Source organism: Pseudophryne corroboree, chromosome 2 (genome assembly GCF_028390025.1).
Source record: "Pseudophryne corroboree isolate aPseCor3 chromosome 2, aPseCor3.hap2, whole genome shotgun sequence".
Taxonomy (NCBI): Eukaryota; Metazoa; Chordata; class Amphibia; order Anura; family Myobatrachidae; genus Pseudophryne; species Pseudophryne corroboree.
The window spans coordinates 216,551,003-216,577,216 of record NC_086445.1 but is presented as its reverse complement, the minus strand read 5'-3'; the positions used below and the strand labels follow the sequence as shown (position 1 = coordinate 216,577,216).

Genomic DNA, 26,214 nt, shown 5'->3' with positions numbered 1-26,214 from the left:
CCCACCATCTCACCCCCCTACAGCCTAGTGTCTCCCACCATCTCACTCCCCCAACCACATCCCAGTGTCTCTCTCTAGCCCAGTGTCACCATCTCACCCCCCACCACATCCCAGTGTCACCATCTCACCCCCAACCACATCCCAGTGTCTCTCTCTAGCCCAGAGTCACCATCTCACCCCCCACCACATCCCAGTGTCTCTCTTTAGCCCAGTGTCACCATCTCACCCCCAACCACATCCCAGTGTCTCTCTCTAGCCCAGTGTCTCCCACCATCTCACCCCCCTACAGCCCAGTGTCTCCCACCATCTCACCCCCCACCCCATCCCAGTGTCTCTCTCTAGCCCAGTGTCACCATCTCACCCCCCACCACATCCCAGTGTCTCTCTCTAGCAGTGTCTCCATCTCACCCCCCACCACATCCCAGTGTCTCTCTCTAGCCCAGTGTCACCATCTCACCCCCAACCACATCCCAGTGTCTCTCTGTAGCCCAGTGTCTCCCACCATCTCACCCCCCTACAGCCCAGTGTCTCCCACCATCTCACCCCCCATCACATCCCAGTGTCTCTCTCTAGCCCAGTGTCACCATCTCACCACCCACCACATCCCAGTCTCTCTCTAGCACAGTGTCTCCATCGCACCCCCCACCACATCCCAGTGTCTCTCTCTAGCCCAGTGTCACCATCTCACCCCCCACCACATCCCAGTGTCTCTCTCTAGCCCAGTGTCTCCCACCATCTCACCCCCCTACAGCCCAGTGTCTCCCACCATCTCACCCCCCCCCACATCCAAGTGTCTCCTACCCTGCCAGCTTAGTGTCATCCTCCTCCCCTCCCTAACCAGCCAACTATCCATAGGCGTACGCAGAGACTCGCTGGCGGGTGCCGCTCCAGACTCCCCCCCCCCCCCCCCTCCACGGCATTATAGTGTTCTCTCACCTCCCCTGTCCTGGATATAGACTGCTCACCTGGGCCGCCCAGGTGAGCAGTCTTATGTCCCAGTGGAAGGGGTGGAGGACGCAAATCAGTTATCTGGCGGAAGGGGGGGAAGTCAGGAGCGGCACCAGCATGTCAGTCTCTGTGCACGCCTATGCCACTATCCCATCTCACTTCCACCTAGTACCCCCCAGCCAGTCCTGTCATAGTGTCCTCCCCTCAGTCATTACAATGTCCTCCCTTCTCCAGCCTAGTGTTACACCTTCCCATCCAGCCTATTGCCCCCCCTCCCTTTTGTACTTTCCCATCAGTGTATAAAATAAATTGCTTACATTTTAATATATTGGGCAGGATGTAATGGCGTCTGAGATCGCTGGAGGTGCGGGTTGCCAGCTGGTCTCGGACGTTTTTTTTTTAAACAGGCATGATTTTGCATTATAAGTGATTGCCCCTTTAAAAAAACATCCAAGATTGTCTAGCATAACATACCTCTGGCGATCTCGGACGCCATTACATACCTTAATATTTTGTCACTGAATTCATAATTGGCATATTTTATACATAGTTATATATACATTGTTTTTTTATATTTATATAATGTGTTACTATTTAAGTATCTGGATTTTATTGAACTTCATATAAAGCCGGTGCAAATGCAGGATTTCCAGGGAGGGGGGGCGGTCTTCCATGCATGTTTGCTGGGCAAACGCAGGTTTCGTCGGGGGAAGCGGTGGGGGGTGAATTCCACACACGTTACATAGAACAAATACATGTACTGACACAAAGACACACATATATATATATATATATATATATATATACATTATATATACACACATGGAACACACACATACAAACACATAGAATACACCTACACACACAAACACATAGGATACACCTACACACATAGAACACAAACACACAGAGCCCGTATACACCTACATATACACACACTTAGAACATGTACAAACACACATACACATAAAAATGCACACATAGAACACATAGAAACACACACACATACTGTAGGACACTTACATATGTAGCGCCGTGACGGCATGCCCCATGCTGATGCTGTAACCGGGTGAGGTGTCCTCTGCCGGGCTTGCAGGGGCTCACAAGCCCGGACCGGCTCACAAGCCTGGACACTCTTCCTAATATTACCATGAGTCGCAAACTCATGTAAGAAAGGCCTGCGTGGGTAGGCAGTCAGCGATCACCAGGAGAATTGTCAGTAAGCAGTCAGCAGGTAGGCGCTGCATAAACTGCAGTACAAAAGGGGACACTGAGCAGTGGTTCCGAGGGTGCCTGAAGGGAAAGTGCTGCGGCTAGCTGATGCTTCGGTCCCTGGTGAAGAGAAGAATTGATCTGGGACCTGGTTGGGGAGGGGGGGTTCTGGGTACTCAGAAACTCACCCTGCGTGTGCTACAGTAAAAGGTGCCAGGGACAGTAAAAAAAAAATTTGATTGGAAAAAAAATGCACAGGTGGATGATCTGTGGCGGTCAGTGATAAGGTGGACACAGCATTAATTGAAATAAATATAACTATAAAAATACTCTCATACAGCTAATTCCTTTGATAAAGTCTGCAGGACAGAAGAAACGCGTCAGGGGGATCTTAAATATTTATTTCAATTACTGCTCTGTCCACCTTATTGGAGCCAGCTTTCACCTACTGATGTGCCATCTGGTATATTATAAGGATCAGTGTTGAATATGAGTTTGAGGATACTCACCAAAAAAACGAAAATAAAAATAATAAATGTCACTGAGCTTTTTATTAGCTGGTGACATTTATTGTTATTCCTATAATTGATGGCTCAATATAAGGATTTCTGTTATACCCGTGTGTTATGGGCTGTGGTTATGGAGCATCTAAGTGGCAGCAGCTGTTACTATTATCGACTGTAGGTTAACGCATCATTTGTTGTGAACATACGCCTAGACGTGCCATTTTCCTTTATTTACCTTGAGCACCATCAACTCCCTGTGACAAGGACACTAGAAAGTTGGGAGGTACATTGTATGTTATTCACCGGGGTGAGGTCAGCACTAGGGCTAATGGTCTGCTGACCTCTCCAACATTTGCTTATGGCCATGTTTCTCTGGGGCCACTTTTGGAAATTTTTCCCAAATTCCCAAACCACCCCTGGCTGTCAGTAATTAGCACATTAGCACCACTGCCATCTGCCTGCTACAATCGGGGCATACACTGACAGGGCAGGTGCACACATTAAAGATTATTTGAGTAAGTGGGGCCCCAAATCGTTGTCTTGCTTAGGGCCCCATGTGGTCAAAATCCTCCTCTGCCACTGACTCAACTGGAGGCAGGCGCCGCGCAGCCACGGCAGTTACTCACTGCCTGTGATGGAACTTAGGACAGCTGAGCGACGGCTCAGCTGTCCAGTAATGTGAGGAGCAGCAGCCTGCGGCTCAGTCATTGGCTGATCGCAGGGTACACTGCAGGAGGAGGACAGCACGTGGAGGCAGCAGCCAGCACCCATTCTCCTAGGCTACCTGTGCAAAAGCACATAAAACGTAAGGCTGCATTACGGTTTTAATATATATATATATATATAAAATCACCAGTATGTTATGTATAAGAATGAGGCGGCACTCCAGGGTAAGTCAAGAATCCAGTGTATTAATAATTCAGCATAATTCCAAACATGTCAACGTTTCAAGGTCTACAGACCTTTTCGTCAGGACGTACAGTAAAGTCACTTTGCTGTACGTCCTGACGAAAAGGTCTGCAGACCTTGCAACGTTGACATGTTTGGAATTATGCTGAATTATTAATACACGGGATTCTTGACTTACCCTGGAGTGCCGCCTCATTCTTATACATAACATACTGGTGATTATTAATTTCTTTGGGAAGGCACCCTACATTTTGAAGTTTTGTCCTGAGTGCCAAGCTACTCTGGTGTGTGTGTGTGTGTGTGTGTGTGTGTGTGTGTGTGTGTGTGTGTGTGTGTGTGTGTGTGTGTGTGTGTGTGTGTGTGTGTGTATATATAATATAATATAATATAATATAATATAATATAATATATTTAATTTTAGACCTTAGGGACCCCTTTTTTTAAGTACCCCGGGCCCCCCGAAGCCTTAATCCGGCTCTGACTACAAGGGGCAAAATGGCTATGAATTATTTTTTTTAAACCTGGGACAGGTGTGAGATCTGACAACTATTGTATAGAGATTGTAAAATGTTATTTTCATATTAGTAGGTTGTGTGTACCCTCTGTTTTCATAATCCCGACATCTTTATTGATTTTCCTGCTTTGGCACCAAACATCTTTGGCCCTCATAGCAACACAGCGGGTCCATTTCTTCTCTATACCTTGTAAAAGGTAAATGCACCACTCTGCTGCCGCTGCAACCAGGATGCCTTGTGCTCTCTTTGTGGAAATGTTCAATTGGAATGTGTGGGTTTTCCTTGCGGTAGATCTTCCCACCACAAGCTGCAGGTAGCTGCTCCGAAAAGGAATAACCTATAGCTTCCCACTGTGTCCTAGCATACGCCTTCCATTTAACATTCTTTACAGAAGGTAACTATAACAATTAAGCTTGAGTGAAGTTGTGTGGGTGTTTGTCATTTGCTGCTACATTGTGCCAATGCATTAGCTAATCAAATAGTAACAAACTAACATGTACCATGAGGCACATTAATCCCTTCACAGCAAGCCTACATTAACCCCTCTCATCACTGTTTGTTCTTGTCTTGTTGATTATTTTCTATATCATAGTAGCCCAGAGAAATAATTAATTATTAAAGCTCTTCAAAATTAAAATTAATTTAGTAGAAGAGAAGAGTGACTAAGTTCACAAGCATGTTGCGCTGGTTTTTTATTTTCTTTCTGTGCAGTGACCGAAGGAATGAGCGAGTTGTTTTATTTGGCTGTAACAGTAGGTGGCGCCTGGAGAGCAAACATTGAATCCAAAAATTCAATGACACTTTTTGAAAATATTTTTTTTTAGTTAGCATGCAGTTGCACATTTGTATTGGAGTGCCGAACCTACTTGCGAACTATATATATATATATATATATATATATATATACACACACACACACATATGTCCCCGCCCCCATAAACATATTTTAGTAGCCTGACATTAGTCACCTATGGGGATAGGACCATATTGCACCACCTTTGTGCAGGCACAGGTGTAAGTATTGCTGCCTGTGCTACACTACCTTACCCACCACCCATTTTAATACCGCGCCCATCAATCAAAGCTATATACAGAACCTCTTAAATACTACTAATCAGAGATACCATCCCTCAAACGCTGAAATACCCCTCATTCACCACCACTCCCTAACCCCATATTCAACCATCTGTAATTCCTCTCATCACCACTCCATGATCCTGTAACTGACACACTAAAATACCCCTCACTCGCTATCATGCCCTTACCAGACAATAGACACACAAATACCCCTCACCTGAATGTAAGTATGCTGGGGATGGCTATAGTTAGGCTGCAGGGGGGTGTCTTAGGTTTAGGTAGTAAAGGGATGGTTAGGGTAGACTGCGGAAGGAGGCGCACGTCAAAAATGGATGTGGCCAATGAAAATGGGAGCGTGAATGTGATACACATATGACCCCAATAGTGCATTGCCAGATACACATATGCCCCCAATAGTGCCAGATATGCCCAAACAGTGCTAGATATGCTCCCACATTGCCAGATATACATGCCCCTACAGTGCTAGATATGCCCCCACAGTGCCAGATATATATACGTATTCCCCCACAGTGCTAGATATGCCCCCATGTTGCCAGATACACATGCCCCACAGTACTAGATATGCCCCCATGTTGCCAGATCCACATGTCTCCACAGTGCTAGATACACATATTCCCCCATGTTGCCAGATATGCCCCTACATTACCAGATATGCCCCCACATTGCCAGATACACATGCCTCCACGGTGCCAGATATGACCCCAGCAGTGCAACTCACTATTGTTGATGCTGCTGCCTGAGGCCAACACTGTCTGCTGCAACATGCGCCTCTCCTGCCCTCAGTCCGGTGACCGGGCTCCTCCTGCAGCGGCGGTGGCAGCTGCGTTCTCCTGTAGTTCAGATCTGGTGCCGGTCCGCGAACCAATCAGAGCTTGCGGCCAGGCAGCGGTGGCTCCTGATTGGCTGCTGGTCCGTGAGCTCTGATTGGCTCACACACCAACGTTTGGTGTAATATATGCTGCCACCGGAGTCCGGACTCGAAGGAGGAGAAACCGCCTGTCACCGACTGACTGGGCAGGCAGGAGAGGAGAGGTGCATGCTGCGCTCTCCTCTCTCCTACACGGTGTCTGCAAGATGGCAGCCCGGCGGTACTGTGTACCGGTTGGGAATTTCTCACTGGTGCGCAGTATCGCCATACTTGCAGCACTGGCTGCAGGTGGGTGAGAGGGTTAGGCTGCAGGTAGGGGGATTAGATTTAAGCACCACCAGGGAGTGTTAGGGTCAGGCAGCAGGAAGGGAGTGTTAGGGTTAAGGGGGTAGGAGGTTAGCATTAGCATACTTACCTAGTAGGTGTTTCTGGGATTCTGTGTATTGGGATGCTGCTGTCGATATTGTGACTGCAAGGATCCTGATACCATCCTGTAGGTTTTATATGCGTTCAGGATAATAAATATTGTTTTATGTGTATAAAGAGACGGCTCCTATCAATTTTATCAATAAGCAGATATATACCAACAATATTTTTCGTTGTTTTCCCCCCTTTTTATTGTGTTTTGTGTAGGGCCAGTCAAGCAGCGGACCACCTGACAAGCTGTTGACTAATTCTCATTACAAAACAATTTTATATTTTAAGATAAATGTATTCTATAGCACCAATAATAGATGTTACTAGTGAGCAATAACTTGTTTCTCTTGATCTCTGCATTGTGCACCCTCCTCTGTGTCCATTACAATGTGTCCCCCCTCTGTCCATTATTATGCCGCCTGTGTATATTGTTGATCCTGTCCATCATTATGCACCCATCTGTGTTAATTAAGTATTATCTCTCCCCCTCTGTCTATTATTAGCCACCCCCCCCCCCCCCCCCCCGTTTCGACATTATTATGACTTACCCCCAAGTGTCCATTATGGTGTTCCTCCCTTTTGTATGTTTAGTATTTGGGTTTCTCCATCCTGAAGTTTTCTTAACTTCTTTTCTGTTTCTCTGACTCTGCTCCTCTCCCATGCTGGGTCCACGGGTCTTCTATCCACTAAAAGGCGCTGACAGAAAAGGTCATGTGCTGCCAGCGGTGAAGCAACAGCTCTCTGGCAGTCAGCAGGATCCAGTCAGTAATGCGCCCACCATCAATGCACTCCATGCCATCATTGGCGGCACTCACGCAGAGCCCAGCATGGTGGCATCTATGTGATATCACGCTGCATATAGTCGCATGTCGCAGAGAAGTGGGAGGCACGCTATACGGCGCAGTGAGAACATGCAAAGCCTTAGCCTTCCACTGCGCCGCCATGAGAGGTTCTCCAGGTGGGGTGTCGGAAATGGGGTCAGAAGGGGAAGAGCCTTGGACGGCCGCTGGTGCTGACAGGAAAATCTTTTTTGCCTGTCTCCAGCGGATCCTCCTTGGTGGTGTGGGCCTATTTTCATGGGGGGGCCTGGAGCTGCAGCTCCACCCGCCCCATTGTTAATCCGGCCCTGGGTGTATACCCCTGATGTGTCTGTGAATTATGTCATTCACAGTACAAAACTGCACAGAAATTATTAAGAGCAACAAAAACTTGGAGAGCACCATAAGCATAATTGCAAGGTTTGGTGCAGACAGTTTGGGTAATAACATCTATAGGTTGTCGATGGGTTGGACACTGCTATCCCAATTTTATAATAAACCACTGACCTGCCTTTTCAGGAGCAGTGACAGTGACAGGGGGAGATGTATCAAACCTTTGAGAGAGATAAAGGGAAGTTGCTCCATAGTACCCATTAGCTTCTGTCATTTTAGAGGCTGTGCTAGATAAATGATAGCAAGAAGATGACTGGTTGCTATGGACAACTTCTCCACTTATTGGCCCAAACGTATTAAGTCTTAAAAAATGAGAAAGTAGAGAGTGATAAAGAGTGAAAAAGTACCAGCCAATCAGCTTCCTAACTGTCATGTTACAGGATGTGTTTGAAAAATTACAGTTAGGAGCTGGTTGGTTGGTTGGTACATTATCTCTCTTTGGAGTCTATTCATGTAAAAAACGAAAATGTATTTGTTACTTTTCACTATACATAGCATCAGTTCCAATTAATTTTTTCTCAACGCGATCCGGTATCCTGGGGTCCAGCGATGTCTTCTCGGAGCTTTCCATTCCTTCACAAATTGCGAGTCAGCCGTGGAGCGGGGGTGCCGCTGGAGAAGTCAGGTACTTCTCCACAGTAACCTGCTCCGTGAATAGCACGAAGCAGAGAAAAGTTCTGTTTTGCAGCTTTTCTCTTCTTTATGAATAGACCTGTTTATCACTCTTCACTTTATCACTTTTTAAGGCTTAATACATTTGGGCCTATATCTCTTGAAGTTTTGATACATATGGAGTCCAGTCCATATTGTAACACAAGTTATATCAGCACACACACAGCTCGCCAGGCATTACTAATAGAGTAATGCACTGAATTCTGCTTTTAGAACTGCCTACAATAACATTGGCTTATACTATAAATATTTGGCATACCTCCCAACTGCCCTTATTCAGTGGGACAGCCCAATTTGAGGACTCTGTCCCACCATCACAGAAGGAACTGCAATGTTCCGATTGCCAGGCAGTTGAGGAGGTCTTTCCTGTCACTACTGTGTCTCCAAACCTAGAACTTAATTGATAGCATAAGTAGTCACTTCACATTTTATCCTTTCCTGGAACATCTCTTAACAGAGCCCATGTCCCAGTATATGTCATAAATAGCCCTGAAAGTACACTCCAAATTGCTGTAATAAAAATGTTACTTTTTGGAACTTCAACGCAACAATTCATAAATAGACCTCTGACTGTGAGATGAAGAAGGGAAAGACCTGCATATACCATTTCTGTAAGTCTGCGACAAATGAGCATGGAGATGAATTAGTTGTCATTAATTATACATTCAAACCATCCCTAATACCAATTTCATTCACGCTATGACCACGACACAAGTGAAACAGCCATTTTGCATCTGTCAACATATTGTGGGCAATTAATTTCTTGGTGATGAGTGTCAACGTGCACATTGCCAAGAATTATAGTACAGCAACACTGAAGATTTTCCTGTGCACCTCTTTGAGGTGTGAAGAAATATTTGCGGTGGCAGCGAGTTGCCAGAGAAATGGTTTGAGCAACTGTACTTTATAACTCACAATGGAATTGCCCCCAGTGTAGGCTCACACCACTCATTTGTGCTGTCAGTTGATGAGACTGCGTTGCGCAGTCTTCAGGGTGCGATGTTGCTTTGCACCAGTAATCGGTCTTGAAACACTGCTCTTCTAGGTTAATATGGTGTATAAAGTAGTGTTTATCCATTATTTCATTGCACCTTGTAGATGCATTTTGTGGAGCTGAGAATTCAGTGTGTGATGTATATGAATAGAAGAGCCCTGCATGACAATAGCCCACAGGAAATGAAAACAAGTTAAAACATTTTTTAATTTATCTATATATGGTGTGTATTCTCCAAAATACTCATTTATGTTAAAAATCCAGCTGCTGTCCAGGACATAAACATAGAGACATTAAAGGGTCCTGGTGCTACGTATTACTTATTGCTCAAAGGTGCAGCAGGGATTTCCTCTGTATCCCTGTGGGCCAGTCCAACCTGCTATATTGCACTAAACCTTTAGTCCTCTAGGTTCTTATTCATGATCTAAATATTGAAACCTCACACTTGCCCTAGAGAGCAAATCCCTATTTTTAAGAATGCTAGCCCCTGGGCTGACTTCCCTCTGCTAACGAACAGAAAATAAGATTTTACTTACCGATAAATCTATTTCTCGTAGTCCGTAGTGGATGCTGGGGACTCCGTCAGGACCATGGGGATATAGCGGCTCCGCAGGAGACAGGGCACAATAATAAAAGCTTTAGGATCAGGTGGTGTGCACTGGCTCCTCCCCCTATGACCCTCCTCCAAGCCTCAGTTAGGATACTGTGCCCGGACGAGCGTGCATAATAAGGAAGGATATTGAATCCCGGGTAAGACTCATACCAGCCACACCAATCACACCGTACAACCTGTGATCTGAACCCAGTTAACAGTATGATAACAACGAAGGAGCCTCTGAAAAGATGGCTCACAACAAGAATAACCCGATTTTTGTAACAATAACTATGTACAAGTATTGCAGACAATCCGCACTTGGGATGGGCGCCCAGCATCCACTACGGACTACGAGAAATAGATTTATCGGTAAGTAAAATCTTATTTTCTCTGACGTCCTAGTGGATGCTGGGGACTCCGTCAGGACCATGGGGATTATACCAAAGCTCCCAAACGGGCGGGAGAGTGCGGATGACCCTGCAGCACCGAATGAGAGAACTCCATGTCCTCCTCAGCCAGGGTATCAAATTTGTAGAATTTAGCAAACGTGTTTTCCCCTGACCAAGTAACTGCTCGGCAAAGTTGTAAAGCCGAGACCCCTCGGGCAGTCGCCCAAGATGAGCCCCCTTCCTTTTGGAATGGGCTTTTACCGATTTTGGCTGTGGCAGGCCTGCCACAGAATGTGTAAACTGAATTGTATTACAAATCCAGCGAGCAATCGTCTGCTTAGAAGCAGGAGCACCCATCTTGTTGGGTGCATACAGGCTAAACAGCGAGTCAGATTTTCTGACTCCAGCCTTCCTGGAAACATATTTTTCAGGGCCCTGACAACGTCAAGTAACTTGGAGTCCTCCAAGTCCCTAGTACCCGCAGGTACCACAATAGGTTGGTTCATGTGAAAAACAGAAAACACCTTAAGGAGAAATTGAGGACGAGTCCTCAATTCTGCCCTGTCAGAATGAAAAATTAAGTAAGGGCTTTATATATGATAAAGCCGCCAATTCTGACACACGCCTGGCTGAAGCCAGGGCTAATAGCATCGTCACCTTCCATGTGAGATATTTTAAGTCCACAGTGGTGAGTGGTTCAAACCAATGTGACTTTAGGAAACTCAAAACAACATTGAGATCCCAAGGTGCCACTGGGGCACAAAAGGAGGCTGTATATGCAGTACCCCTTTTACAAACATCTGAACGTCAGGCACTAAAGCCAGTTCTTTCTGGAAGAAATTCGACAGGGCCGAAATTTGAACCTTAATGGACCCTAATTTTAGGCCCATAGACAGTCCTGTTTTCAGGAAATGTAGGAAACGACCCAGTTGGAATTCCTCTGTAGGGGCCTTCTTGGCCCCACACCACGCAACATATCTTCGCCAAATGCGGTGAAAATGTTTTGCGGTTACATCCTTCCTGTCTTCGACCAGGGTAGGGATGACTTCATCTGGAATGCCCTTTCAGGATCCGGCGTTCAACCGCCATGCCGTCAAACGCGGCCGCGGTAAGTCTTGGAACAGACAAGGCCCCTGCTGGAGCAGGTCCTTTCTTAAAGGTAGAGGCCACGGGTCTTCCGTGAACATCTCTTGAAGTTTCGGGTACCAAGTCCTTCTTGGCCAATCCGGAACCACGAGTATCATTCTTACTCATCTCCCTCTTATGATTCTCAGTACTTTTTGTATGAGAGGCATAGGAGGGAACACATACTCTGACTGGTACATCCACAGTGTTACCAGAGCGTCCACCGCTATTGCCTGAGGGTCCCTTGACCTGGCGCAATATCTAGTTTTTTTTTTTTGTTTTTTTTCAGGCGGGACGCCATCATGTCCACCTTTGGTTTTTCACAACGGTTTACAATCATGTGGAAGACTTCCCGATGAAGTCCCCACTCTCCCGGGTGGAGGTCATGCCTGCTGAGGAAGTCTGCTTCCCAGTTTTCCACTCCCGGAATGAACACTGCTGAGAGTGTTATCACATGATTTTTCGCCCAGCGAAGAATCCTTGCAGTTTCTGCCATTTCCCTCCTGCTTCTTGTGCCGCCCTGTCTGTTTACGTGGGCGACTGCCGTGATGTTGTCCCACTGGATCAATACCGGCTGACCTTGAAGCAGAGGTCTTGCTAAGCTTAGAGCATTGTAAATTGCCCTTAGCTCCAGTATATTTATGTGGAGAGAAGTCTCCAGACTCGATCACACTCTCTGGAAATTTTTTCCTTGTGTGACTGCTCCCCAGCCACTCAGGCTGGCATCCGTGGTCACCAGGACCCAGTCCTGAATGCCGAATCTGCGGCCCTTTCATAGATGAGCACTCTGCAGCCACCGCAGAAGAAACACCCTTGTCCTTGGAGACAGGGTTATCCGCTGATGCATCTGAAGATGCGATCCGGACCATTTTTCCAGCAGATCCCACGTAAAGGTTCTTGCGTGAAATCTACCGAATGGGATCGCTTTGTAAGAAACCACCATTTTTCACAGGATCCTTGTGCAATGATGCACTGATACTTTTCCTGGTTTTAGGAGGTTCCTGACTAGCTCGGATAACTCCCTGGCTTTCTTCTCTGGGAGAAAACATCCTTTTCTGGACTGTGTCCAGAATCATCCCTAGGAACAGTAGACGTGTCGTCGGAAAAAACTGCGATTTTGGAATATTTAGAATCCACTCGTGCTGTCGTAGAACTACTTAAGATAGTGCTACTCCGACCTCCAACTGTTCTCTGGACCTTGCCCTTATCAGGAAAGCGTCCATATTTCTTTTAAGAAGAATCATCATTTCGGCCATTACCTTGGTAAAGACCCGGGGTGCCGTGGACAATCCAAACGGCAGCGTCTGAACTGATAGTGACAGTTCTGTACCACGAACCTGAGGTACCCTTGGTGAGAAGGGCAAATTTGGACATGTAGGTAAGCGTCCCTGATATCCAGTGACACCATATCGTCCCCTTCTTCCTGGTTCGCTATCACTGCTCTGAGTGACTCCATCTTGATTTGAACGCTTGTATGTAAGTGTTCAAATATTTCAGATCTCACCTAGCCGTCTGGCTTCAGTACCACAATATAGTGTGGAATAATACCCCTTCCCTTGTTGTAGAAGGGGTACTTTGATTATCACCTGCTGGGAATACAGCCTGTGAATTGTTCCCAATACTGCCTCCCTGTCGGAGGGAGACGTTGGTAAAGCAGACTTCAGGAACTTGTGAGGGGGAGACGTCTCGAATTTCCAATGTACACCTGGGATACTACGTGTAGGATCCAGGAGTCCACTTGTGAGTGAGCCCACTGCGTGCTGAAACTCTTGAGATGACCCCCTACCGCACCTGAGTCCGCTTGTACGGCCCCAGCGTCATGCTGCGGACTTGGCAGAAGCTGTGGAGGGCTTCTGTTCCTGGGAATGGGCTGCCTGCTGCAGTCTTCTTCCCTTTCCTCTACCCCTGGGCAGATATGACTGGCCCTTTTGCCCGCCTGCCCTTATGGGGACGAAAGGACTGAGACTGAAAAGACTGTGTCCTTTTCTGCTGAGATGTGACTTGGGGTAACAAAAGGTGGATTTTTCAGCTGTTGCCATGGCCACCAGGTCCGATGGACCGCCCCTTTATACGGCAATACTTCCATGTGCCGTCTGGAATCTGCATCACCTGACCACTGTCGTCTGGCAGATATGGACATCACATTTACTCTTGATGCCAGAATGCAAATATCCCTCTGCGCATCTCGCATATATAGAAATGCATCCTTAAAATGCTCTGTAGTCAATAAAATCTTGTCCCTGTCAAGGGTATCAATATTTTCAGTCAGGAAATCCGACCAAGCCCCCTCAGCGCTGCACATCCAGGCTGAGGCGATTGCTGGTCGTAGTATAACACCAGTATATGTGTATATACTTTTAGGATATTTTTCAGCTTCCTATCAGCTGGCTCCTTGAGGGCTGCCGTATCTGGAGACGGTAACGCCACTTGTTTTTATAAGCGTGTGAGCCTAAGGTGTGTTTCCCAACTCGCCCTAACTTCTGGCTGGAAAGGGTATACCGCCAATAATTTTCTATCGGAGGAAACCCACGTATCATCACACACTTCATTTAATTTATCTGATTCAGGAAAAACTACAAGTAGTTTATTCACACCCTACATAATACCCTTATTTGTGGTACTTGTAGTATCAGAAATATGTAACACCTCCTTCATTGCCCTTAACATGAAACGTGTGGCCCTAAAGGAAAATACGTTTGTTTCTTCACCGTCGACACTGGAGTCAGTGTCCGTGTCTGTGTCTGTGTCGACCGACTGAGGTAAATGGGCGTTTTTACAAGCCCCTGACGGTGTCTGAGACGCCTGGACAGGTACTAATTTGTTTGCCGGCCGTCTCATGTCGTCAACCGACCTTGCAGCGTGTTGACATTATCACGTAATTCCTAAATAAGCCATCCATTCCAGTGTCGACTCCCTAGAGAGTGACATCACCAATACAGGCAATTTGCTCCGCCTCCTCACCAACATCGTCCTCCTACATGTCGACACACACGTACCGACACACAGCACACACACAGGGAATGCTCTGACAGAGGACAGGACCCCACTAGCCCTTTGGGGAGACAGAGGGAGAGTTTGCCAGCACACACCAAAAACGCTATAATTATACAGGGACAACCCCTTATACAAGTGTTTTCCCTTATAGCATTTTCACATATGTAATCATATCGCCAAATAAGTGCCCCCCCTCTCTGTTTTAACCCTGTTTCTGTAGTGCAGTGCAGGGGAGAGCCTGGGAGCCTTCCTCACAGCAGAGCTGAGCAGGAAAATGGCGCCGTGTGCTGAGGAGAATAGGCCCCGCCCCCTTTTCGGCGGGCTCTTCTCCCGGAGTTTGTGAGATCTGGCAGGGGTTAAATACATCCATATAGCCTCAAGGGCTATATGTGATGTATTTTAGCCATAAAAAGGTATTATACATTGCTGCCCAGGGCGCCCCCCCCAGTGTCCTGCACCCTCAGTGACAGTTGGTGACTGTTGGTGAAGTGTGCTGACAACAATGGCGCACAGCTGCAGTGCTGTGCGCTACCTTATGAAGACTGAAAGTCTTCTGCCGCCTGTTTCTGGACCTCTTCAACTTCGGCATCTGCAAGGGGGGTCGGCGGCACGGCTCCGGGACGAACCCCAGGGTGAGACCTGTGTTCCGACTCCCTCTGGAGCTAATGGTGTCCAGTAGCCTAAGAAGCAAATCCATCCTGCACGCAGGTGAGTTTTCTTCTCTCCCCTAAGTCCCTCGTAGCAGTGAGCCTGTTGCCAGCAGGACTCACTGAAAATAAAAAACCTAACTTAAACTTTTATTCTAAGCAGCTCAGGAGAGCCACCTAGATTGCACCCTTCTCGTCGGGCACAAAAATCTAACTGAGGCTTGGAGGAGGGTCATAGGGGGAGGAGCCAGTGCACACCACCTGATCCTAAAGCTTTTATTATTGTGCCCTGTCTCCTGCGGAGCCGCTATATCCCCATGGTCCTGACGGAGTCCCCAGCATCCACTAGGACGTCAGAGAAACCTGTGTGATCGCTCGCAGTCCCCCCTTAACATCAGCATGACTGACATGCTGGGGCATTTGTGGATGGCGACCAGGTCTGTTCTACAAAATGGAAAGTGGGGGCGTGTCACATAGATGTGCCCAGCGCAGGGTCTGCAGCGTAAGGCGTAGACTTTCTGGACCCAGCTGACCAATTCTGATGGCCAGTCTGAGTAAGCTTCGGCTTACACAGATTGCCAAAGGCTCCAGATCGATGGTCGCGATGGTGATCTAATGCTGTGTCCTCGGACGCACCATTTGGATCGCAGATGCTGTCAGGAGATGTCTTTTTCCTAACCGCTTCCCAGTGGCTGTGCAATACCTAACATACTGGAATCAGACCTAGAAGGTATAAAGTACACAATATTGGTGGGACCTGTGTTCAGTGATCAGAGTAATCGTGTGTGCAAAATCACTGGGATCTGTATATGGTGATTAGATCACAGTGTGATATCATTGGAATCTAAATAGTGATCAGGTTATAGCAGGTGTGTTACATCGGAGTCGGAATGCATAAAATATGCAGTTGAATGGTCTTTATGTTCATTTCTGCCAAATGGATATTAATAACCCTTTTCACACAGAAATGTAAATTCCGGGTGAAGAAGTTCTACCCAGTAATTTGCCGAAAGACACGGGTCCTTTTTCTGTGTGAAATGGTCAACCTGGGTTGAAATTCCCGGAACTTCGACCCAGGATTTTGGGAATTTCAATCCGGTTTGACCCTTTCACACAGACAAAATACCGTGTTGATCTGCAAATTACCAGGTAGAAATTCCTGACCCGTCTGTGTTAAAGGGGGGTCAGGCAGGGACCGGCAAAAACTACCCGGCAGACATTTCTGTCTGAAAAGGGTTTAATTGTGACATACTGTATATCATAATTCTGGAGGAATTATTGTTATAGACTATCACGACTTTGGTTTTAAAGGCGATACACTGTATTTCACTTTCTCCGGACATGAAGCATCAATTAAAGTATCCGGTGGGCAAGAATATAGCCTATACAGAATGAAAGAAGTAGTCCCATCACCACAACTTCCTTTCTCTTGCTGTGACCCTAACAGGTCAAAGTGTACATATCTAGCTGTGTGCCATTGCTATTCTGTGTGTCTATCACTGTAATTGTGTATCTGTGTCATTTTATCAATAAAGATGTGTGCAAAAAAGATATCCTTATTATTGATTAGAAATCTCTGGGGTTTTATTATATAAACAGGGAACTCCTTTGTGTCACCCAATATTACCCTAATGTACAGTATGAAGTAATTCCATATTGTATATAATTTACTTTAGTGGGTCACATTATCTACCTATATTAGTGCAAAGCAAAGACACTTTACAAATTGTATTTTAGGAGTAATATCTTTAATTACCTGTTTGATTGGCAGAGCCCGACCACCACCAAGGGTGTCTCCCCGACTGTCAAAACTCCTCTTTTCCATGTCACTCCCCCTCCGGTTCTTCAAATAAACAGATGTTATTAATCCAATATTCATTTCACTCACTCGTTATAACAAACAAGAGGTAAATAGCAAATATAGTGCACAGTGCTTGGTAATACAGTGGGGTTCATTCATTTGGGACCACTTTTTATTTCAGTGGTGATTGATTTGACAAGGCTGGTGTTCAATCACATTCTATATTCCATATGTCCACCAGAGCGATGGAGCTGAACTCTTGCCCAACATAAGGCACACTGGGGCAGATGTATTAACCTGGAGAAGGCATAAGGAAGTAATAAACCAGTGATATGTGCAAGGTGATAAAGGCACCAGCCAATCAGATCCTAACTGTTAATTTACATAATGGAGCCGATTGGCTGGTGGGTTTATCACCTTGTACATATCACTGGTTGATCACTTCCTTATGCATTCTCCAGGTTAATACATCTGCCCCACTATTCAAGCAGTTCTGAATGGAACAGACAGTAATGGTTCAGAGAGGCTTTTACAATGGCCTGGGTAAAACAGGTATAAAACCAGCAGCTAATTTATGTTGCTCCATTTTATTTTTCTTAATATATGAAGATGTAAACATTTTGGGGTGATACAGTAACTTTCAGCACGTCATTAATGGCTGAACAAGCAAGAGAAAATAAAGAACACATGAGAATATACTTTACTAGAATGTGTTTCCTTCTATATCAGCCATAGAGACATGTGCTTACGCTGATCAGGGTCAATTTTCAATTGTTTAGTAGGAGTTAGGGAGCATTTGTACTCGGTTTTATAAAATAACATTCCTTGCATTGTGGCCAAATGCTTTCCTTGTTTTAAATGATAATAAATTAAGGGTCCCATTTATAAAGGACGATAACATTTGTGAATGGTAAAACTCATTGCATATGATAAATGGTGCTCCAGCCAATTAGCTTCCAACTGTCATTTTGCAACACATGACAGTTAGGAGATGAACACATGGCAGTTGGGAGCCGATTGGCTGGATTCCATTTATCATACGCAACAAGTTTTATCATTCACAATGAGTTTTATTACTTGTTGATAAATAGGCCCCTAAGACATTAAGGGGGTGATATATCAAGTAGTGGAAAAGTGGACAAGAGGAGACGTTGCCCATAGCAACCCATTAGGTTCTACCTGTAATTTTAAAGAATGTACATGATGAATGCTTCCTCAAAGCTGATTGGTAATTCTGATATGGGCAATTCTCCACTCCACTACTTGATACATCACCCTTTAAGAAGCAATACAGTCTATGATACCTTTAGTTTTACATTATACAGGTTGAGTATCCCATATCCAAATATTCCGAAATACGGAATATTCCGAATTATGGAACTTTTTTCGTGAGAGTGAGATAGTGAAACCTTTGTTTTCTGAAGCTCAATATCCACAAACTTTGTTTAATACACAAAGTCATTAAAAATATTGTATTAAATGACCTTCAGGTTGTGTGTACAAGGTGTATATGAAACATAAATGAATTGTGTGAATGTACACACACTTTGTTTAATGCAGAAAGTTATTAAAAATATTGGCTAAAATGACCTTCAGGCTGTTTGTATAAGGTGTATATGAAACATAAATGCATTCTGTGCTTAGATTTAGGTCCCATCACCATGATGTCTCATTATGGTATGCAATTATTCCAAAATACGGAAAAATCCGATATCCAAAATTCTTCCGGTCCCAAGCGTTTTGGATAAGGGATACTCAACCTGTACTACAAACAGATATACAATTGGAGGGCAATGGATGATTGCTCAAACATTCAGCAACATTGTTCTTATAAGTGGAATATTTGTATTTGGTATATTAGGGTAGCACAGTGATCTGTTACACATTGCTATACATTTTATAGATACGACACATATAACCCAAGTTCTTAACTGTAGGCCCTCAACAACCAGGGGCCTAATTCAGACATAATCACTGCTGTGGGAAATCGCACAGCGGACGATTATCGAATGACTGTGCATACGTATGCACAGCAATGCGCAGGCATAAGCCCAAACAGCGACAGAAAGGTATGAAAATTTCGATCACTAGGTATACGCAAGGTGAATAACAGGAAAATGGATGTTTGTGGGTGGTAACTGTCAGTTTTCTGGAAGTGTCAGGAAAAACGCAGGCGCGCCCAAGCGTTTTCAGGGAGGGTGTGTGACGTCAGCTCCGGACCCGATCAGCCTGATTCTATCGCACTTTAGTAGTAAGTCCTGGGCTACACACAGACTGCACACACTGGAAAAATCATTCGATGGTGAGTGAGTTGTGAACGGATATGCAGCTGTCCGCTGTCTGGCGAAGTTTTCACATGGCGTATGCATGCATTCGCACATTTGCACGGGGGAGGTTTTCACTCTCTATGGGCAACAACTATTTGATCGCAGACCTCTGCAAATTTGCAGAGGAGCGATCAGATCTGAATTATGCCCCAAGTTTGTTCATACTTTTGAAAATGTTGAGAAACTTCTTGTTAGACATATTCCAGAATGACCAGGATTTCATATTGCATCTTTAACAAGTAAAATATCAAAATAAATGTAATAAACTGTGAGCTACAGACACCAGCAGGATTTTGGTGACTTAGGGCCCGATTCAGCATGGAACGCAGGAACGATTGCGTTCCCATGCTGGCGCCTTTTGAAGTGAGCGCACGCGTAGCAGCCACACTGCGCATGCACACACTGTTAGATGCGACAGCATCTCACATCTGTGGACGCCTCTGCCTGATTGACAGGCAGAGGCATTCACAGGGCAGGAGGGGGCGTCGCGGCGGTGTTTAAGGGGTATTGTAACAGCATTTGGGGGGCACGGTCCGGACAATGCAGGCATGTCTAGACTGTTTGCGGGGCAAGCCGCGGCGGCAGTGTGATGTCACATGCAGCCACTGTGACCCAAGACATGGCAGGTAGCCGGCTGCCTTCACAGCTAGGCTGCGTAAGCAAAGGAATACCCTAAACATTAGAAAGCATCGCCGCCGTGTGATGCTTTTGCATGTGTGCAGGGGGGACTTGCCCTTTGTTGGACATTACCCCGCATGTCAGTGACGTCACTGTAATGGATTGTAGACGTGCAATTTTTCGCACATCTATGATCCATGCTGAATTAGGCCCTTAGCTCCTAGATTTAAAGCGGCAATCATTTAAAAGTTAAAACCAGTTAGAAGTTGAACTGCAAATTTATAATCTGGCAATCTTTTCTGCTTAAAAAATGTATATAATCAAACTACTCATGTTGGCTGCCCATCTCTAGACAATAAGGCAGCACAGTGTAGAAATGTTTAATGAGAAATTATGCATAAGCAGTGAATTTCATAAGTAGAACTTAGCATTTACTGATACAGTAGGTACAGTATTAAAAAAAGTGTTTTGTTTTTAATCTTCGGATGCAGTCTGTGTAGTGGAAGGGAATTCTCCATCATGCTTCAATTTGTTTTTTTAACTATGCTGAAAAATGTGAGAAAATATTCACCTTAAGGGGTAAGAGAAAAGGCCCAGTATATTATTAAGGAATAACCTGTATTGTTTTTGTGCAATTGTGAAGAGAAATACCACCTTGGTTGTCTAGAAACTATTTATTATGACAGTTAAGTTAACTTACTGGGAAAAGGCTAGTGCGACGCTTAGCTCCTCTGTGGAGTGACCCTGGGGTGCTGACACCGATAGACACCTCACTGCGCAGCTCTCGGTGACTGATGTTTGGCGTAGAAGGTAATGAGGATGAGTAGTCATTTGTTGCTCCTCCATTGCTAGTCTGCAACAAACACAGTTTTGTTTTATAGTCTCTACCCTTAGCTAAAATATAAAACCATATACAGGTGGTACTGAGGTATTTTAAATAAGATACACATCTTACAGGGTAACTGTGGGCATATTTCTTGGAAGCAATAAATCAATTTTTCCCAAACTAATAGTACTGTGGTCAGGGAATAGTCATCCCTGATGAAACTTCATAGCTAACACAAGGGAGAATTTAGGAAACAATCGCTGATCATTAAAAGGTTTGTAATGGACCATCAACAATCTTACAATGGATATATCGCTCAGAATTGTTAGACTGGAGTAATAATACACACAGTATCACCCAAGCTAAGACACACACAGTATCACCCAAAATACACACACAGTATCACCCAAAATACACACACAGTACCTCCCAAACTAACACACATAGGGGTATATTCAATTAGCAGCGATAACGGACTTTTCGCGTGAAAAGTCCCGTTTTCGCGCGAAAAACCGGACTTTTCCCGAGAAACGCAATTACAGCCTATTCAATTTTCCGGGAAAATTTATCGGTGATAATTTTTTCACTAATTTCACTTCACCTACTCTGAAGAGGTGAAAAGTTGGGAAAAATCACTATTTTAAGGTAAAAATGTTTGGTTATAGTACAGAACTCCTGGGGGACACCCCTTAATGACTAATTAGGCACGTTGAAGTTTTTAATTATTTTTAATTGGCCAATAATGACATGTCATTTTTGGGGTGAAAAAGTACAAAGTGATGGAAAATAAGATTTTACTTACCGATAAATCTATTTCTCGTAGTCCGTAGTGGATGCTGGGGACTCCGTCAGGACCATGGGGAATAGCGGCTCCGCAGGAGACAGGGCACAAAAGTAAAAGCTTTAGGATCAGGTGGTGTGCACTGGCTCCTCCCCCTATGACCCTCCTCCAAGCCTCAGTTAGGATACTGTGCCCGGACGAGCGTACACAATAAGGAAGGATTTTGAATCCCGGGTAAGACTCATACCAGCCACACCAATCACACTGTACAACCTGTGATCTGAACCCAGTTAACAGCATGATAACAGCGGAGCCTCTGAAAAGATGGCTCACAACAATAATAACCCGATTTTTGTACCAATAACTATGTACAAGTATTGCAGACAATCCGCACTTGGGATGGGCGCCCAGCATCCACTACGGACTACGAGAAATAGATTTATCGGTAAGTAAAATCTTATTTTCTCTAACGTCCTAGTGGATGCTGGGGACTCCGTCAGGACCATGGGGATTATACCAAAGCTCCCAAACGGGCGGGAGAGTGCGGATGACTCTGCAGCACCGAATGAGAGAACTCCAGGTCCTCTTTAGCCAGGGTATCAAATTTGTAGAATTTTACAAACGTGTTCTCCCCCCGACCACGTAGCTGCTCGGCAGAGTTGTAATGCCGAGACCCCTCGGGCAGCCGCCCAGGATGAGCCCACCTTCCTTGTGGAATGGGCATTTACATATTTTGGCTGTGGCAGGCCTGCCACAGAATGTGCAAGCTGAATTGTACTACACATCCAACTAGCAATCGTCTGCTTAGAAGCAAGAGCACCCAGTTTGTTGAGTGCATACAGGATAACAGCAAGTCAGTTTTCCTGACTCCAGCCGTCCTGGAAACCGATATTTTCAGGGCCCTGACAACATCTAGCAACTTGGAGTCCTCCAAGTCCCTAGTAGCCGCAGGTACCACAATAAGCTGGTTCAGGTGAAACGCTGACCCCACCTTAGGGAGAAACTGGGGACGAGTCCGCAGCTCTGCCCTGTCCGAATGGACAATCAGATATGGGCTTTTGTGAGACAAAGCCGCCAATTCTGACACTCGCCTGGCCGAGGCCAGGGCCAACATCATGGTCACTTTCCATGTGAGATATTTCAAATCCACAGATTTGAGCGGTTTAAACCAATGTGATTTGAGGAATCCCAGCACTACGTTGAGATCCCACAGTGCCACTGGAGGCACAAAAGGGGGTTGTATATGCAGTACTCCCTTGACAAACTTCTGGACTTCAGGAACTGAAGCCAATTCTTTCTGGAAGAAAATCGACAGGGCCGAAATTTGAATCTTAATGGACCCCAATCTGAGGCCCATAGACACTCCTGTTTGCAGGAAATGCAGGAATCGACCGAGTTGAAATTTCTTCGTGGAGCTTTCCTGGCCTCACACCACGCAACATATTTTCGCCACATGTGGTGATAATGTTGTGCGGTCACGTCCTTCCTGGCTTTGACCAGGGTAGGAATGACCTCTTCCGGAATGCCTTTTTCCCTTAGGATCCGGCGTTCAACCGCCATGCCGTCAAACGCAGCCGCGGTAAGTCTTGGAACAGACATGGTACGTGCTGAAGCAAGTCCCTTCTTAGCGGCAGAGGTCATGAGTCCTCTGTGAGTATCTCTTGAAGTTCCGGGTACCAAGTCCTTCTTGGCCAATCCGGAGCCACGAGTATAGTTCTTACTCCTCTACGTCTTATAATTCTCAATACCTTGGGTATGAGAAGCAGAGGAGGAAACACATACACCGACTGGTACGCCCACGGTGTTACCAGAACGTCCACAGCTATTGCCTGAAAGTCTCTTGACCTGGCGCAATACCTGTCCAGTTTTTTGTTCAGGCGGGACGCCATCCTGTACACCTTTGGTCTTTCCCAACGGTTCACAATCATGTGGAAAACTTCCCGATGAAGTCCCCACTCTCCCGGGTGGAGGTCGTGCCTGCTGAGGAAGTCTGCTTCCCAGTTGTCCACTCCCGGAATGAACACTGCTGACAGTGCTATCACATGATTTTCCGCCCAGCGAAAAATCCTTGCAGTTTTTGCCATTGCCCTCCTGCTTCTTGTGCCGCCCTGTCTGTTTACGTGGGCGACTGCCGTGATGTTGTCCCACTGGATCAATACCGGCTGACCTTGAAGCAGAGGTCTTGCTAAGCTTAGAGCATTATAAATTGCCCTTAGCTCCAGTATATTTATGTGGAGAAAAGTCTCCAGACTTGATCACACTCCCTGGAAATTTTTTCCCTGTGTGACTGCTCCCCAGCCTCTCAGGCTGGCCTCCGTGGTCACCAGCATCCAATCCTGAATGCCGAATCTGCGGCCCTCTAGAAGATGAGCACTCTGTAACCACCACAGGAGAGACACCCTTGTCCTTGGAGATAGGGTTATCCGCTGATGCATCTGAAGATGCGATCCGGACCATTTGTCCAGCAGATCCCACTGAAAAGTTCTTGCGTGGAATCTGCCGAATGGAATCGCTTCGTAATAAGCCACCATTTTTCCCAGGACTCTTGTGCAATGATGCACTGACACTTTTCCTGGTTTTAGGAGGTTCCTGACTAGCTCGGATAACTCCCTGGCTTTCTCCTCCGGGAGAAACACCTTTTTCTGGACTGTGTCCAGAATCATCCCTAGGAACAGCAGACGTGTCGTCGGAAACAACTGCGGTTTTGGAATATTTAGAATCCACCCGTGCTGTCGTAGAACTACTTGAGATAGTGCTACTCCGACCTCCAACTGTTCTCTGGACCTTGCTCTTATCAGGAGGTCGCCCATTTTCTTCGAAGAAGAATCATCAATTCGGGCATTACCTTGGTAAAGACCCGGAGTGCCGTGGACAATCCAAACGGCAGCGTCTGAAACTGATAGTGACAGTTCTGTACCACGAACCTGAGATACCCTTGGTGAGAAGGGCAAATTGGGACATGGAGGTAAGCATCCCTGATGTCCCGGGACACCATATAGTCCCCTTCTACCTGGTTCGCTATCACTGCTCTGAGTGACTCCATCTTGATTTGAACCTTTGTAAGTGTTCAAATATTTCAGATTTAGAATAGGTCTCACCGAGCCTTCTGGTTTCAGTACCACAATATAGTGTGGAATAATACCCCTTTCCTTGTTGTAGGAGGGGTACTTTGATTATCACCTGCTGGGAATACAGCTTGTGAATTGTTTCCAATACTGCCTCCCTGTCGGAGGGAGACGTTGGTAAAGCAGACTTCAGGAACCTGCGAGGGGAAACGTCTCGACTTTCCAATCTGTACCCCTGGGATACTACTTGTAGGATCCAGGGGTCCTGTACGGCTCCAGCGTCATGCTGAGAACTTGGCAGAAGCGGTGGAAGGCTTCTGTTCCTGGGAATGGGCTGCCTGCTGCAGTCTTCTTCCCTTTCCTCTATCCCTGGGCAGATATGCTTATGGGGACGAAAGGACTGAGGCTGAAAAGACGGTGTCTTTTTCTGCATAGATGTGACTTAGGGTAAAAACGGTGGATTTCCCAGCAGTTGCCGTGGCCACCAGGTCCGATGGACCGACCCCAAATAACTCCTCCCCTTTATACGGCAATACATCTTTGTGCCGTTTGGAATCTGCATCACCTGACCACTGTCGTGTCCATAAACATCTTTTGGCAGATATGGACATCGCACTTACTCTTGATGCCAGAGTGCAAATATCCCTCTGTGCATCTCGCATATATAGAAATGCATTCTTTAAATGCTCTATAGTAAATAAAATACTGTCCCTGTCAAGGGTATCAATATTTTCAGTCAGGGAATCCGACCAAGCCACCCCCGCGCTGCACATCCAGGCTGAGGCGATCGCTGGTCGCAGTATAACACCAGTATGTGTGTATATACTTTTTAGGATATTTTCCAGCCTCCTATCAGCTGGCTCCTTGAGGGCGGCCGTATCTGGAGACGGTACCGCCACTTGTTTTGATAAGCGTGTGAGCGCCTTATCCACCCTAAGGGGTGTTTCCCAACGCGCCCTAACTTCTGGCGGGAAAGGGTATACCGCCAATAATTTTCTATCGGGGGAACCCCGCGCCTCATCACACACTTCATTTAATTTATCTGATTCAGGAAAAACTATAGGTAGTTTTTCCACACCCCACATAATACCCTTTTTTGTGGTACTTGTAGTATCAGAAATATGTAACACCTCCTTCATTGCCCTTAACAAGTAACGTGTGGCCCTAAAGGAAAATACGTTTGTTTCTTCACCGTCGACACTGGAGTCAGTGTCCGTGTCTGTGTCTGTGTCGACCGACTGAGGTAAAATGGGCATTATAACGTCCCTGACGGTGTTTTAGACGCCTGGACAGATACTAATATGTTTGCCGGCCGTCTCATGTCGTCAACCGACTTGCAGCGTGTTGACATTATCACGTAATTCCTTAAATAAGCCATCTATTCCGGTGTCGACTCCCTAGAGAGTGACATCACCATTACAGGCAATTTGCTCCGCCTCCCAACATCGTCCTCATACATGTCGACACACACGTACCGACACACAGCACACACACAGGGAATGCTCTGATAGAGGACAGGACCCACTAGCCCTTTGGGGAGAAAGAGGGAGAGTTTGCCAGCACACACCAAAAACGCTATAATTATACAGGGACCACCTTTATATAAGTGCTTTTCCCTTATAGCATTTTAATATATGTAGTCATATCGCCAAATCAGTGCCCCCCCTCTCTGTTTTAACCCTGTTTCTGTAGTGCA

At 45.9% G+C, this 26,214-nt stretch overlaps 1 protein-coding gene across 2 annotated transcripts in view; it reads right to left on the bottom strand.

The window, feature by feature from the left end:
- Positions 1-26,214, bottom strand: part of AGAP2 (ArfGAP with GTPase domain, ankyrin repeat and PH domain 2) — a 355,861-nt gene that overhangs the window by 68,410 nt on the left and 261,237 nt on the right. For both annotated transcript variants that reach the window (XM_063952311.1, XM_063952312.1), the window contains exons 8-9: positions 20,547-20,699; positions 16,857-16,943 (exon numbers count right to left, since the gene is read on the bottom strand). In XM_063952311.1, coding sequence (XP_063808381.1) covers positions 16,857-16,943; positions 20,547-20,699 — 240 coding nt within the window. The remainder of the gene's footprint in view (positions 1-16,856; positions 16,944-20,546; positions 20,700-26,214) is intronic.